Consider the following 13,840-nt stretch of genomic DNA (forward strand, 5'->3'; position numbering starts at 1 on the left):
GTTGGTGCGATGATTGCGCTGGTTGGCGTATGCTTTCACAGTCGCGCAAAAGGAAAAAAAATCGCCTTAGCAACAGTGAGTAGCAACCACGACATCACACCGCACATGAGGAGGAGGAGCGAATATGCAACGTCGCACCTTTTTGATCGCGAAATTCATGCCACCACCGCTGCAGCAGCTGATTGATCGATTATCAACGCGTTGAGGTTATGTGGCAGAGCTGCGATCATGCAGCGCCCTGTCGCGGGCTTTGCAATGTCTCGTGGATAGGCAAATGTGATTCTATTTTACGACGCTGTATTGCATATAATTTTCTTTTAAAGTAAAATTAATCCTCACCGGAAGGGCAATACGCACAACACCCGGGAAGTTACAAGGAAAGGTCATTGAAACAGGGAGTCCATTATGCATCTCACCAACACACATACACACACACACTCCTAGAGAGGGGCAGAATTTGCACATGGAAAAGAAGTTGGGCAAAAATGTGCGTGACATGCAGGTTTGCGTGTGTGTGCGTGTGTGTTTCGATCGGTATGGTAATGTGTCGGTGTGCGCATTATACGACCTTTTCGTTCCAGCGGCTGCTATTTTTACACCGGCCGGCATTTTCGGAATGTTTAACCGACATCAACTGGCAAGCAGGCAACGTTTCACATTTTTCTCATACAATTCATCGCCTACTTTGGTAGTGGTGGTACGGATGGCGCCGGTGTGTTTGGTGGTAGAGCGTCTTACAGAAATCAAATGCGATTTTGCCACGGTGTGCGTTGGTGTTAGTGTGGACGGCAAGATGCTGCTGAATAATTACAGTACCGGTGACTGGAAAAGTACGTAGAACAGTCTTTTTTTTGGAAAGCACGTGTTAAACAAATGATTTTATTATATTTCTTTACAGCTTGAATGAATCTAAATATAAATGAAACCCATTTTATGTGCATAGACACTGATGAAAGACAATTCAATCGCTCGAGAGCTCCAAATTGTGAAATGCACCAATGACCTCTAGTAGCTGCTGATAGGTGAGAAGGAGGATGCCCATATTCCAAAAATAAAACTCCGCAGCAGGAATGAATCGACGACACACGATCCGCCAGGGTAAGAAAGACCAGAAATAGAAACATAACCGGCTTGTGTTGTAGCCGCGATAGACCGTCCTGTCGTGCAACTGCTGCATTCTTACAGGGTTTCACACTTTATCTCAAGACCGCGGGACCCCTTCCCGAATCTGTCTTAGCCAAAGCCAAGATTGCGGTATGATGCTTGAAATCGTTGATGATACCTGAAAACGTTGATGATACCTGAATTCATCGGATGCAATGCTGAATCTGCGGCACATTTCTCGAAACACACTGGTCCGCGCCGAGGACATGCGGTCGAATATTTTTTTACACGGATAACCTTTGTGTACATCAGTCTATTAGAAACACTCAATTATCCTTTTCGTTTTTTTATCAAAAAAAAGACAATTTAATAAAATGAGTGATTGCAAATTTGTTTAATTAAAATATTTACATGTGTTAAGAAAGTAGTTTGAACTGTTTAAATAATCTTTTGTGGTAAAAACACGAAAAAATAATTCACTGTTTTCAGTACACTGATGTACACAAAGGTTATCCGTGTAAAAAAATATTCGAACGCATGTCCTCGGCGCGGACCAGTGTGTTTCGAGAAATGTGCCGCAGATTCAGCATTGCATCCGATGAATTCAGGTATCATCAACGTTTTCAAGCATCATACCGCAGTCTTGGCTTTGGCTAAGACAGATTCGGGAAGGGGTCCCGCGGTCTTGAGATAAAGTGTGAAACCCTGTATCAAACAATCGATGCAAGCATTTGTTTTAACAGCCAGAGCCTGCTAGATGAAATGAATGTCGCCTCTAATCTATCATTTTATTCATCACAGATGATTGTCCAGAAAGTAATAATCGCTGGTAGCAAACAAAGCAAAGCTTATCTTGATCGTGATCTACATCCAAGGATGAACTTACAGGAGTTTGCAGGGGTTCTGGAAATTGTGGCACACTTTCCGGACCCTTTCGCACGGGAAGTGATACTTTGGGCCCGCTGGACGATAAAGCGGTCACCATTGCAAATTTCAATTTATGGGAAATGGATTCTATCCCAACCTTATTTATCAGAATTCTAGTGCATGCTTATTCCTATTGGATTTCCATTTGGCCTTTGCAATCAGAGTGCCTTAGAATCCACCTTCCGTCACAATTAGATTCACTACAGTGATAGCTTTATCCTTAGCTCGCCACTGCAAAGTATCACTTCCAGTGCAAAAGTGTCTAGAAAGTGTGCCAAGAGCATAAAAACAGTCATCTCCTGAAAACCCCTATAATGCTGATAAGCCGATTGCCCGATCACTTCAATTGCGAAATGCCAGTGCCCGTCAGGAAGGCATCAGAAACACTTCGAGGTAGATCATCGGACAGCACTGATACATCATGGCCCGTCCCCTACTATCTCCGATTATTTTGCTCTTCATGGTATCCACACTATTTCGCTTATCTGCCAGTAATCGTGAGGCGATAGGTTATAGAGTTTTGCAGCAGAAATCGTACTACCTCGGTACCACATTCAGGGTAAATAGCTACCAACGGTCGACTGTTACCCCACTCCGAATAGTGATATCAATCGTTTAATTCGAACAGCTAAACTGGCATAAGGCAGCCGCTTTCTGCCGATCGCAAGGACTCTTCCTGGTCTCGATCAACAGCCAGTCACAGCTAGATGAAGTGATTGAGTACGTGAACAAAAGTGGATTCTTTAATGCGAACGAGAGCAACCTGCAACTGTGGACATCGGGCAATGATTTGGGAGAGAAAAATCAATTCCTCTGGACGTCGACCGGTGAGAGGATCACGTTTAATCAATGGACTCAGGGTGAACCAAATCATGCTCAGGTGGGCAACTGTACAGTGGAGCATTGTGTGGTGCTGCAGCACTACCAAAACGGTCTCGGTGCTACCTATTCGTTTGATGATAGAGCATGTGAATGGCAATACTATTTCATGTGCGAATCGTTGGATGGTTAAAGTGCAGGATAACTTGTTAGGGTGGTAAAGGAGATGGATTAATTTAAAATTTCATGCATAAGTTTTTTCCGTAAAGATTATTTCATATGAATCAACAGCGATAAGTGATTCGTGTCTCGAAACGCTAATGATCCGTATAAATTTTAAAAGATTAATGAATATCGAAAGATTTGTTGATTTCTAGCAGAAAATAATTGATTCTTTAGATATTCATGAATCCCTAAAGTGTTGCTTGCTGCAATCCCTGAGTTTTGCTTTATTGCAAGTCTTGATGTGAGTTTCGGACTAGCATACATAACACAAAGCCTTGGTCTGCCATAGCATAGAAATCGGTTCAGTTGCGGTCGAGTACTGGCGTTCCTGCTGTACCGAAGAGCGGGAAGTCGTTATCGAGTATCGGGACAGTACCGGGTACACGAAAACGCATAAAGACCTCATGGCCTGGATGTCTGCGAACGATCTCGGCGAGGAGGGTGAATTCCATTGGTCCTCGACGGTTACAAGATTGACGACTGCACGGCCATCCTTTCCCAACTATAACTACACCTTCAACGATCGCTTCTGTGGGCGGGAATGCAACGTTACCTGCATAAGTTTGGGCCAGTTCTTATATGAAGATTGTTTATAAAATAGAAAGCAATTAAAATCCAGTTAACTCCACTGCCTACCTTAAAAGCTTTGGTTTTTTTTTCGTTTATTCCGAGGTCAAATATCTTGCATGCAGCATGTGTACACTCCGTTAGCATAACAATAATCTTCCCTTTCTTCTGCCGAGGACATCTTCCTGCAACCGCCGCATACATTAATTGTGTATACGGGAATACCGATACAAAAAATTGGGAATCCCGTGAACAAATTGATATCTCTAACCTAATCAAGGCATACAGACAACACGATGATTGAGCATAATGCATAATTGGTGCATCGTTCCAAAACTATATTAACCGCATCCCGACGCGAGTTGGCTTTAGAACCGTTTGAACCGTTGTTGAGCGTGAACGTGAGCACCATGGAAACGAAACGCTTGGCCAACTGGGTGGCGATTCTGCTCAGCTTTCTGGCAATTGGATTGATCAGCACACATGATACGTCCGAGTTATGCCACGGGAAGTACTACTTCGGCAACACATTTAAGGTGATTTTAGTTTGTTGACGGTGAAATATCATAACGTGTTTGCAGTTCATTAAAAGTGAGATTTCCTTCATCGTTCATATAGATCAACTGGTATAAGGCGATGAATTACTGTAGATCCCGCGGCATGTTTCTGGTGTCGATCAACAATCATGCACAGCTGAACGATGTGATCAGGTGCATCCAGAAGAGCGGACACCTGAACCTGAACAACGACCTGGACATGTGGACGTCCGGTAACGATCTCGGGGAGGAAGGGCAGTTCTTCTTCTCTTCGACCGGCGAACGGGTGACGTTCAATCGGTGGGACAAAGGTGAACCGAACAATGCGAGGCACGGAATGTGCTTATACGAGAATTGTGTCACGCTGCACTTCAAATTGCATTCCGTCAACTACACGTTCGGCGATAGGCCTTGCGGGAAGGAAAAATTCTTCATGTGTGAAGCGTTGTAGGATCTAGGAACAGCGTGTAGGTGTGTGTGTTTGAAGTGGATTAATAAGAGAGAGCGGTGCGGTACATTTCATCCATACAACATTAAAGTTGTTATGTCAGTATTTAATATTCAGGTTTGTCCGAAACCACTCACGGTCCAGCGTCTATTCGTCTGCCAACCTGTTATCCCAGCGTAAATGGTGTATTCCTCCACACGATCTATGTTGGACATAGGATCTCTGTGTGCAACGCAATCTATCCTTCTCAACTTGGGCCAACTACGTGCCCTATGTCCTTGTGGACGGTCTAAAAGCGCTTTTTGGGGTGTGTTATCTCGATACATGCGTATAACATGGCCAGCCCACCTTGGTACGATGATTCGTTGTATCAACTCCTCAAGGAACGTTCCTTGAAACATATTAACCTTTAAGTTGGCAACCGGATACCCGGGTATTTTTTTCAACTTTAAACTGCCATAACTTTTGATTCATTGCTTTTATTGACCTGAAATTTGCCGTAGCCTCCCAACTTTTAATTTATGATTTTTTGGTGTATAAGTTGTAATTTTTAACAGCCTGTAAGTATTTTATTTTGAATTTTTTTTTAACTTTACCACGTAAGTTGGCAACCAGCATACCCGGGTATTCCATACATTTTGTATGGAGAATGACGTTTCTCTTCTTCCTCTTTTTTTATTTTCGAGTCAAATTCAAGCGGTTCCAAATTTCAATATGACCGTTATTTTTATATTAAAATGAAAAAAACTTAATGAATAAATGAAATAGAAGAGAATATATGGTCGGCATTACTTGCTTACAGCATTAAAATATAGAAAGCATTGTTTACCTATGAAAATCGTTAATTTTTTGCATCAAAACGTGTGGAATACCCGGGTATGCCGGTTGCCAACTTACGTGTGTAAATCTGGTTGCCAACTCTACGGTTAAAATTGATCCTCATTCCATTATTCTTGATAACGCTTACGGATTCTTATGGTGAGGGTAGATGTTGTGGGCAGCCGTGCCGACCCCTGGACTTGCCGTGGCAGTTGCGCTGCCGCCGGTCAACGTCCAGGAGGACGACAGTGTGTCACGCACACTGTCGCACACACTAAGCAGCGCAAGGCTTAGTGTGTGCCGAGCGCACAGTTAGAGTGTGTTTGCGATCCGATCGAGCAGGAGCTCTCGGCAGGGGCGCACGGTGCGGCTGGTGCGCGGCCACCGCATTTGTGATTTTAAAGTGTTCATTGTGATTGTAAATTGTGTCGTATTATTTATTTTGTATGTAATAAAATATTTAAATATTAAGCAATACGGCCTTTTTGGACCGTTACTCCTGAATAAAAAAAAAAAAAAATTAAATACAAAAGCACGACAATACAACAGTAGAGAATGAATTAAATACTTTGAAAAGAGATATTTTGACCCATTTCATGCACAAAAACGGAAAGAAGAAGACTTATGCTTTAAAATGATGTATCGTTTGGCCCAGGAACCTTCCTTGGAGCGTTTTCGGTCATTTCGTGGTGTTGTTTATCAACAATATTTTCGGTTATTCCGAAGTCAAAGATCTTGCATGTGCAGCATGGGCAAACTAGTGATGTGCTGTATGGAGCGCACCCACGACTCCGATCCGACACCGACTATTGTTAGTCCGATTCCGACTCCGGCAATATAGAACCACTAGATCCGCCCGGAATCGTTCAGAGTCGTCTGGAGTCGTTCGGAGTCGTCCGGGGTCGTCGGAGTAGTGATGAGTAAAGTTGGCAAAAATCTGGAGTCGACTACGATCCGACTCCGATAAATTCGGAATCGACTCCGGAAGGTAGGTCCGCGCTGCAATATCCAGAGTCGTTTGGAATCATCCGAAATGGCCCGGAGTCGCCCGGAGTCGTTCGGAGTCGCCCGAAGTCACCCGAAGTCGTTCGGAGTCGGGGTCGTCCGGAGTCGTCCCTAGTTGGAGTCGTCCGGAGTTGGAGTCGTCCGGAGTCGTCTGGAGTCATCCAGAATCGGCTGCGCACGGAGTCATCCATAGTCATCTGGAGTCGGCCGAGGTCGGCTTGTATAGGAAGTGCGCGCAAACAGAAAGACAAAAAACACAACGAAAGGAAATGTCTGATCACAAGGACATTAAACCACACGGCTCCTGTTGACTCCGACCAACTCCGATTCCGAAAGACTCCATACAACTTTGGACTACTCCAACGACTCCGAACAACTCCAAACGACTCCGGACAACTCCGACTCCGGACGACTCCGAACTAGTGATGGGTCATCGGAATCGCACCCACGGCTCGGAATCGCTTCCTAGCATTGCTACTCCGGCTCCGATTCCGACAAATTCAAACCGTCGATTCCGCCCGGAGCCGTCGGAGCCTTTCGGAGCCGTCCGGAGCCATCGGAGCCGTCCGGAGCCGGTCGGAGCAATCGGAACCCTTGGCTTCGAGTTCGGATTTTGCACCTACCTTCCGGAATCGCTTCCGATTTTGGCCGAGTCATTCGGAAGCGATTCTGGATTTTTGTTGATTTTACCCATCACTAGTGTGTTGCGGCCGTCAAGGTGTTAAACTGTTCCTAGGTTCCTTCCAACATTTTCGTTTTCGGTAATTCCATGCAATTGTTTATCATCAACATGTTTGGTTACTCCGAGGTCAAAGATCTTGCATGCAGCATTCGCATACCGTGAGCATAGCGATAACCTTCTCTCCTTACCCCGGACGACACCATCCTGCATCCACCTTAAACATTAATTGGCAAACAACGGGAATCCCGAGAACAAACTGATATCTTTAGCCTTATCAGGACACACAGACAACGAGAAAATTGCACATAATTCATCATTGTTGTGTAATTTCCAAACTATATGTACCGCGTGCCAGCGCGAATTGGCATTAGAATCGTTTGCAACGCGATCGTGTGTGGACAGACTGTAGTTGAATGTGAACGTGAGCACCATGGAAACGAAACGCTTGGCCAACGCTTGGGTGGCGATTCTGCTCAGCTTCCTGGCAGTTGGGTTGATCAGCACAAATCAAGACGTTGATACGTCCGAGTTATGCCACGGGAAGTACTACTTCGGCAACACATTTAAGGTGATTTTAGTTTGTTGACGGTGAAATATCATAACGTGTTTGCAGTTCATTAAAAGTGAGATTTCCTTCATCGTTCATACAGATCAACTGGTATAAGGCGATGAATTACTGTAGATCCCGCGGCATGTTTCTGGTGTCGATCAACAATCATGCACAGCTGAACGATGTGATCAGGTGCATCCAGAAGAGCGGACACCTGAACCTGAACAACGACCTGGACATGTGGACGTCCGGTAACGATCTCGGGGAGGAAGGGCAGTTCTTCTTCTCTTCGACCGGCGAACGGGTGACGTTCAATCGGTGGGACAAAGGTGAACCGAACAATGCGAGGCACGGAATGTGCTTATACGAGAATTGTGTCACGCTGCACTTCAAATTGCATTCCGTCAACTACACTTTGGGCGATAGGCCTTGCGGGAAGGAAAAATTCTTCATGTGTGAAGCGTTGTAGGATTAGTGTTGTATTTGAGAGCTAATCTTTGCTAAAAAGTACACTTTAATGAGCTCCGCTGAACTTCTTCCATTGATATGATTTTACGCCATGTGTACTGTATGATGTTGCTCAACCTAAAGGCCGGGCTACATTGATCGTACTCGCAAGCGTAATTTTGATTTTTACTAGCGCATCTGGCGGCCGCTGACCGAAGCATTTTGCCAAACAATTTGGAGCCGCTTCAGAAAATACGTTTCTTTTTCATGTTTTTTACTTTAACTGGACTGAAAAAGCTAAGCAATTGATAGATAAATATGTTGTGCAAGTATTTCAGTCGTTTACGCATCAAAAAACGATGAAAAAACAACTTAAATTTGAGATCCGGCACGACCATTCCCTCGATGACCAAAAAAAGCTTCCACCAGTCGCCGCCAGATGCGCTAGTGAAAATCAAAATTACACCACGGAGTACGATCAATGTAGCCCGGCCTTAACATCCATTCATATGGCTACTATGATGTACACCAATTAGGAATGGCGTGGTTATGTGTTTTAAGTGCACTAATAAGAGAGCGGTGCGGTTTATTTCATCCATAAAACCAAAGTCCATATAATACAGAGGTCGATGCATAGCTCGATTTTGGTCCACCATTTTGAAAGCTTATTTTTGACAGTTAGATGAAAAAGCGTTCACAAACGATTCCAAACAACCATACACTTTTTAGGGCTAATTGTGCATTTTGTGCTCAAAACTTAGTTTAACTATACATTTCTTTCTCATGAACGTGGCATGGAGTAGTTTTTTCAGTAATTCATCACTTAAAAATGACCACAATCAGAAATCTGGCTTCTTAGCTTTGACCCTCTTGAGCTGCACAAGATTTCGTCGTAATTTCGGGCACTGATCTTGTTGTAATTGATAATTTCACTATAATTCTATCTTTTCTTGATATTCTTCAACTTTTTAAAGTACAATATTACAAACAAACGATGTAAAAATGGCCAAAAATGCTTTCAGACCACTGCATGCACAACAACTAAAACCTCAATGTATGCTACGATGAAACTATTGAAGCTTTTTCATCCAGCTGTCAAAACTTTCCCACGCTTTTTGATCAAATGTTCTGGACGACTCGACCTCTGTATTATATAGACTTTGCATAAAACATTGCAGTTGTTGTGTCATTGTTGAATATTCAGGAGTGTCCGAAACCACTCACGGTCCAGCGTCTATTCGTATTCGTCTGCCAATGTGTTATCCCTGCTTTAATGGCGTACCCCTCAACACCATCTATCCATCTCAACTTGGGCCTGTGTCCATGTGGACGGTCTAAAAGGGTTCCGGTTCCATGCGTATTGCATGGCTAGCCCACCTTGGTGAGATTGGTGAGATTCATACGCTGCAGGACAGTAAAATCACCATACAGGTCGCCGTTGTATCAAGTCTTCTCTGGTCCTTCCACACAGACATCCTTCCGTCAAAGATCCTTCTGAGCAACTCACCTTCCATGCTGTTGCCGGTGCTGACCTTTGACCTGAGATAGGTACAATTTTAGACGACTTCATACGTGCGTTCATCTATTCTATACGGCCCATTAAGCCCTTGGTGAAAGCAAAACGTGCAGAGAAGTGACATTATCAGTTTGGCCGCCTGCGTGAGCACCGCCTTGACATACTTTAATGAATCATTCGCCGCAGATGATAGCTCAGAAAACAATACACACTGATAGAAATAGCAAAGCTTCTCTTGACATCGATCTGCATTCAAGAATGGCCTACATGCTGATAAGTCGATTGCTCGATCACTTCGATCGTGAAATGCATGGCATCGTCAGACCTGTATCAGCAACTGACCGAGACAGATCATCGAACAGCACTGTCTTCTAAGATACATCATGGCCCGTCCCCTACTATCTCCGATTATTTTGCTCTTCATAGTATCCACCCTATTTCGCTTATCTGCCAGTAATCGTGATGCGGTAGGTTATAGAGCATTTGAGGAGAAATCGTACTACCTCGGTACCACGTTCAAGGTAAGTAGCCACTAACGATCAATTGTTTTCCCTCTTCAGATAATGATGTGATACACTACATCCTAACAGTTAAACTGGCATAAGGCATCCGCTTTTTGTCGATCGCAAGGACTCTTCCTGGTATCGATCAACAGCCAGTCACAGCTAGATGGAGTCATTGAGTACATCAAGAAAAGTGGATTCTTTACTGCGAACGAAAGCAACATCCAACTGTGGACATCGGGCAATGATTTGGGAGAGAAAAATCAATTCCTCTGGACGTCGACCGGTGAGAGGATCACGTTTGATCGGTGGACTCAGGGTGAACCAAACCACGGGCGGGTGAACGATTGTACAGTGGAGCGTTGTGTGGTGCTGCAGCACTACCAAAACGGACATGGTGCTACCTATTCGTTCGATGATAGACCATGCGAAAAGGAATACTTTTTCATGTGCGAGTCGTTAGATGGTTAGAGTGCGGGATAGCTTGTTATAGTGGTAAAAGGGGATTTAGTTATCATAATTCCCATCTTTAATGAGAAATCAAAAAGTGCAAATTTCAATGTTCGAATTAAGTGCGTATTCTGTAGACCGTCCGACTGAACATTATAAAATAAAAAAGTTTACGGTTCCACTGGGCCGTATACAATGCAAAGCAATCGCAAATGTATTAATAATGTATTGCTGTATAACCGGGAGTTCATCGTACATCTCGCATAGCTAGCCGTTATATCGGTTCCTCCATCGCCCTTCCACACAGACGGGCCCCAAAGATCCTACTGAGCATCGTCCTCTCGAACGCGGCTACAAGAGCTTTGTCAGATATGAAAATTCCCGAGCCAATTCCGATTCCGGAACCGATTCTGGAGACGGTTCTGGAGTAGATTTTGGAGCGGAATTCTATTTCATAATCGGCTCCAGAGTCAGCATCGTCTCTTGATTTGGAATTGGCCGCTAAAATCACAATCAGGTCCGGAATGAGAGCTAGTTCTCAAATTGACATTAGCCCCAAACGTCTTTTCTCATGAAGATACCGAAGTCGAATTGGATTTCGGATCCGATTCTGATTGTGGAGCCAACTGCGATTCTGGAGCTGATGTTGAAAATAGTTCCGATTCCGATTCGGGAGTCGATACGGATACGGAGCCGATTCCGGGACAGATTACTTCAGATTACGTCTCAGAGGCGTATGTGAGTACTAGTACTATGCAGGTGAAATATAGCCCCAGGTTTGTCCATCGCGACAGGTTCTTTGAGGTACTTTCTCATGCTATATAATGGCCGGTTGACAGCCAGCATCCTTGTGCGCCATTTAGCTTCCATGCTACAGTCGTTGCTGACCTTTGACCCAAGATAGGAGAATTCTAGGATGAATCTGTACGTAACGCCTACGTAAGTTTGGACGATCGAGATTGCTCATGCAAATACGTGTTTTTGTGTGAAACGTGACGCGGAAAGAAGAGTTGAGGTCCCCTATACTTGTTGAGCGGAGGAGCGGGGGATGATGATTGTGCTGCGTTGGTCCATCATCGGGATTTAAGCGTTACGTTGGACGGTTGGGGGTTGGACGATCGCGATTGTTCCAGCAAATATGGGTTTATGTGCGAAAGATGAGCTCGTGAGTGGTGACGTTTTTGTAATATTATGAAGAGAAATCATAAATAAGATAAAATATTCCTGAAAATAATACACGAACGCATGGGTTTCCGTGAGATTTGTAAAAGCAGAGGTTCCTGTCCAGACCTGTAACGATGAAGATCGCGACGCTTCGGTCGAATGAGGCATTGATACACGTCACTCTTCTTCTTTTTGTAGCAGATGGCCAAACCAACAACAGGTTCTGTAATCGATACAAAGGTGATAAAAACCATGGTACAGTAATAATTCATCGTGCTGTCGTGTCTATTCGGATGATTCTAAAAATTCGACCTATCCAGTGTGAATTTAGTCGATCATCGCTTCCGAAGTCATTCCCCCGAAATGAGTCGTCGTGTGCGCTGCTCGGTAAAGGGTTCTATGTGCCTAATTTTAGTGAGTTTCTTCCTAGTACAAGCACAACAACATGTCGAAATTGATTTTGCAGCTTCGCGCCACAAAGAGTATCTATTTATAAGCACCTTCAATGTAAATATTAGTTTCCTTTCAACCAACTTCCAACCAATCCATAAGACCAAAGCCATCCATTCGTCGCCGACAAACAAACGCCGACTTTTATCATTAACAGCTATCCTGGCACAAAGCGTTCGAGTACTGCCGTGGTCAGGGCATGTTCCTGGTGTCGATACAGAACCGGGAAGAGTTTGAAGTGGTGAAAGATACGATCAATATGAGTGGGTTTTGGAAAAAGAATCACTATCTGCACATGTGGACATCATTGAACGACATCGGTGAAGAGGGCAAATATTATTGGGCCTCCACAGGGACGCGCAATCAGCTCGATTTGTGGAGGAACACCGATCCAAACAATAGCCAACATGACAGCTGCACCGATGAGGATTGTGTTGCGTTGGTCCATTTTCGGGATCTAAGCTTTACGTACGGATTGGACGATCGGGCATGATCGAGCGAATTCATGTTTATGTGCGAAACGTGAGCTTAAAAGTGTTACAATTCATTGTAATGTTATGAGACGGTTTAATGTTCTATCTGTGTGTGAATTCAACGTACGTGTTGGTAGATTAAACTAAAAATAAATTAAAAAAACATTCCATTCAAGTTTAGAAGATGCTCTAGTCGATCATCAACCCATTCGCATCCGATTATAGAAGGTCAACAGTTCTGCAATCACTTCACATTGACGACGAACGCTCTGCCTGTTGGTGTGTTTGCGTGTGTCTGTGTGCGCTCTTCAAACAGGTTCCACACACACGCTTCCACAATTCCCTGCCGATGAGCCCTGCGTTTCTAATAAAACAATGTTGTGTTGGTATTGATTATGCTGCTCCAGCGACTATCTGCAGCGTCGGTGAACTCAACGCGCAATCGTACCCGGGTGTTCAGTGTTTTCGAAGCCTTCGCTAAGAAATGATGAAACCACAGACACTTTTTCTGTTGCTCCTGCTAACGGCACTTCAGCTGGCGGCCCAGGACACGACATTCGGACTCTTCCGGCAGAAGGAGTACTACTTCAGCAGCTCTTTCAAGGTGAGTGTTAATCTTCTTTAAAGTTAGAAGATACATTTGGCGATATCTGATCATAACAATCTTATCTGTTATCCACCACGATCCAGCTCAACTGGTACAAGGCGGTCGAGTACTGTCGATCGCGCGGCATGTTCCTGCTGTCGGTGCGAAATGCCGAGGAGCGGGAAGCCGTCATCGAGTATTTGGACAGTACCGGGTACACGAAAACGCACAAAGGCCTGATGGCTTGGATATCGGCGAACGATCTCGGCGAGGAGGGCGAATTCCACTGGTCCTCGACGGGGGAGCGCGTAAACTATCAGAACTGGAGCGAAACGGAACCGAACGATTACAAGATCGACGACTGCAACGGAGAGGATTGCGCGATCCTCGAGTACTGGTCGGAGGGTGGGGCCAACTATAACTACACCTTCAACGATCGGTTCTGTGGGCGGGAGTATCTGTTTATCTGCGAAACGTTGCCTGCATGATGTATTGACAGTTTTTATGTGAAGAATTTTGAGTAAACCACAACCAGTTAGAAGCGTGCTCGCTTTGCTAGCCCCTATTTC

The 13,840-nt window shown here is 44.5% G+C and overlaps 6 protein-coding genes across 7 annotated transcripts in view; all 6 read left to right on the forward strand.

Annotated features, from left to right (window-relative positions):
• LOC120961622 (C-type lectin 37Da-like) overlaps positions 1-3,708 on the forward strand; it is a 4,106-nt gene extending 398 nt beyond the window's left edge. The window contains exons 1-4 of one of the 2 annotated variants that reach the window (XM_040385486.2): positions 1-830; positions 899-1,098; positions 1,906-2,590; positions 2,660-3,708. The exon at positions 1-830 is cut by the window's left edge and continues 398 nt beyond it. In XM_040385486.2, the coding sequence (XP_040241420.1) occupies positions 2,453-2,590; positions 2,660-3,043 (522 nt within the window). In that variant the 5' untranslated portion in view covers positions 1-830; positions 899-1,098; positions 1,906-2,452 and the 3' untranslated portion in view covers positions 3,044-3,708. Of the gene's footprint in view, positions 831-898; positions 1,099-1,799; positions 2,591-2,659 lie in introns of those variants that run through there. The other variant, XM_049607418.1, reaches the window with a different exon arrangement.
• Positions 3,709-3,805: 97 nt separating this feature from the next.
• LOC125906828 (C-type lectin 37Db-like) lies at positions 3,806-5,953 on the forward strand. The gene is made up of 2 exons (XM_049607420.1): positions 3,806-4,178; positions 4,261-5,953. Exons 1-2 carry the CDS (start codon positions 4,053-4,055, stop codon positions 4,627-4,629), a joined length of 495 nt encoding a protein of 164 aa, XP_049463377.1. The 5' UTR covers positions 3,806-4,052; the 3' UTR covers positions 4,630-5,953.
• A 46-nt stretch (positions 5,954-5,999) lies between these two features.
• On the forward strand, positions 6,000-8,283 carry LOC120961623 (C-type lectin 37Db-like). The gene is made up of 2 exons (XM_040385487.2): positions 6,000-7,700; positions 7,783-8,283. The coding sequence occupies exons 1-2, from the start codon at positions 7,563-7,565 to the stop codon at positions 8,149-8,151; spliced, it is 507 nt and encodes a 168-aa protein (XP_040241421.2). The 5' UTR covers positions 6,000-7,562; the 3' UTR covers positions 8,152-8,283.
• An 861-nt stretch (positions 8,284-9,144) lies between these two features.
• On the forward strand, positions 9,145-11,868 carry LOC120961624 (C-type lectin 37Db-like). Its single transcript, XM_040385488.2, has 2 exons — positions 9,145-10,166; positions 10,236-11,868. Exons 1-2 carry the CDS (start codon positions 10,029-10,031, stop codon positions 10,617-10,619), a joined length of 522 nt encoding a protein of 173 aa, XP_040241422.2. The 5' UTR covers positions 9,145-10,028; the 3' UTR covers positions 10,620-11,868.
• Positions 11,869-12,291: 423 nt separating this feature from the next.
• LOC120961476 (C-type lectin 37Da-like) lies at positions 12,292-12,980 on the forward strand. Its single transcript, XM_040385195.2, has one exon. The coding sequence runs from the start codon at positions 12,412-12,414 to the stop codon at positions 12,703-12,705; it is 294 nt and encodes a 97-aa protein (XP_040241129.2). The 5' UTR covers positions 12,292-12,411; the 3' UTR covers positions 12,706-12,980.
• Positions 12,981-13,067: 87 nt separating this feature from the next.
• On the forward strand, positions 13,068-13,836 carry LOC120950229 (C-type lectin 37Db-like). Its single transcript, XM_040368093.2, has 2 exons — positions 13,068-13,289; positions 13,376-13,836. The coding sequence occupies exons 1-2, from the start codon at positions 13,170-13,172 to the stop codon at positions 13,757-13,759; spliced, it is 504 nt and encodes a 167-aa protein (XP_040224027.2). The 5' UTR covers positions 13,068-13,169; the 3' UTR covers positions 13,760-13,836.
• The last annotated feature ends 4 nt before the right edge of the window (positions 13,837-13,840 follow it).

The sequence above is a fragment of the Anopheles coluzzii genome, chromosome 2, assembly GCF_943734685.1.
Source record: "Anopheles coluzzii chromosome 2, AcolN3, whole genome shotgun sequence".
Taxonomy (NCBI): Eukaryota; Metazoa; Arthropoda; class Insecta; order Diptera; family Culicidae; genus Anopheles; species Anopheles coluzzii.

Coding starts and splice junctions, on each gene's coding strand:
- LOC125906828 (XM_049607420.1), top strand. CDS start 4,053: ATGGAAACGAAACGCTTGGCCAACTGGGTGGCGATTCTGCTCAGCTTT. Junction 4,179..4,260: donor ACTTCGGCAACACATTTAAG/GTGATTTTAGTT, acceptor TCGTTCATATAG/ATCAACTGGTATAAGGCGAT.
- LOC120961623 (XM_040385487.2), top strand. CDS start 7,563: ATGGAAACGAAACGCTTGGCCAACGCTTGGGTGGCGATTCTGCTCAGC. Junction 7,701..7,782: donor ACTTCGGCAACACATTTAAG/GTGATTTTAGTT, acceptor TCGTTCATACAG/ATCAACTGGTATAAGGCGAT.
- LOC120961624 (XM_040385488.2), top strand. CDS start 10,029: ATGGCCCGTCCCCTACTATCTCCGATTATTTTGCTCTTCATAGTATCC. Junction 10,167..10,235: donor ACCTCGGTACCACGTTCAAG/GTAAGTAGCCAC, acceptor ACATCCTAACAG/TTAAACTGGCATAAGGCATC.
- LOC120961476 (XM_040385195.2), top strand. CDS start 12,412: ATGTTCCTGGTGTCGATACAGAACCGGGAAGAGTTTGAAGTGGTGAAA.
- LOC120950229 (XM_040368093.2), top strand. CDS start 13,170: ATGATGAAACCACAGACACTTTTTCTGTTGCTCCTGCTAACGGCACTT. Junction 13,290..13,375: donor ACTTCAGCAGCTCTTTCAAG/GTGAGTGTTAAT, acceptor ACCACGATCCAG/CTCAACTGGTACAAGGCGGT.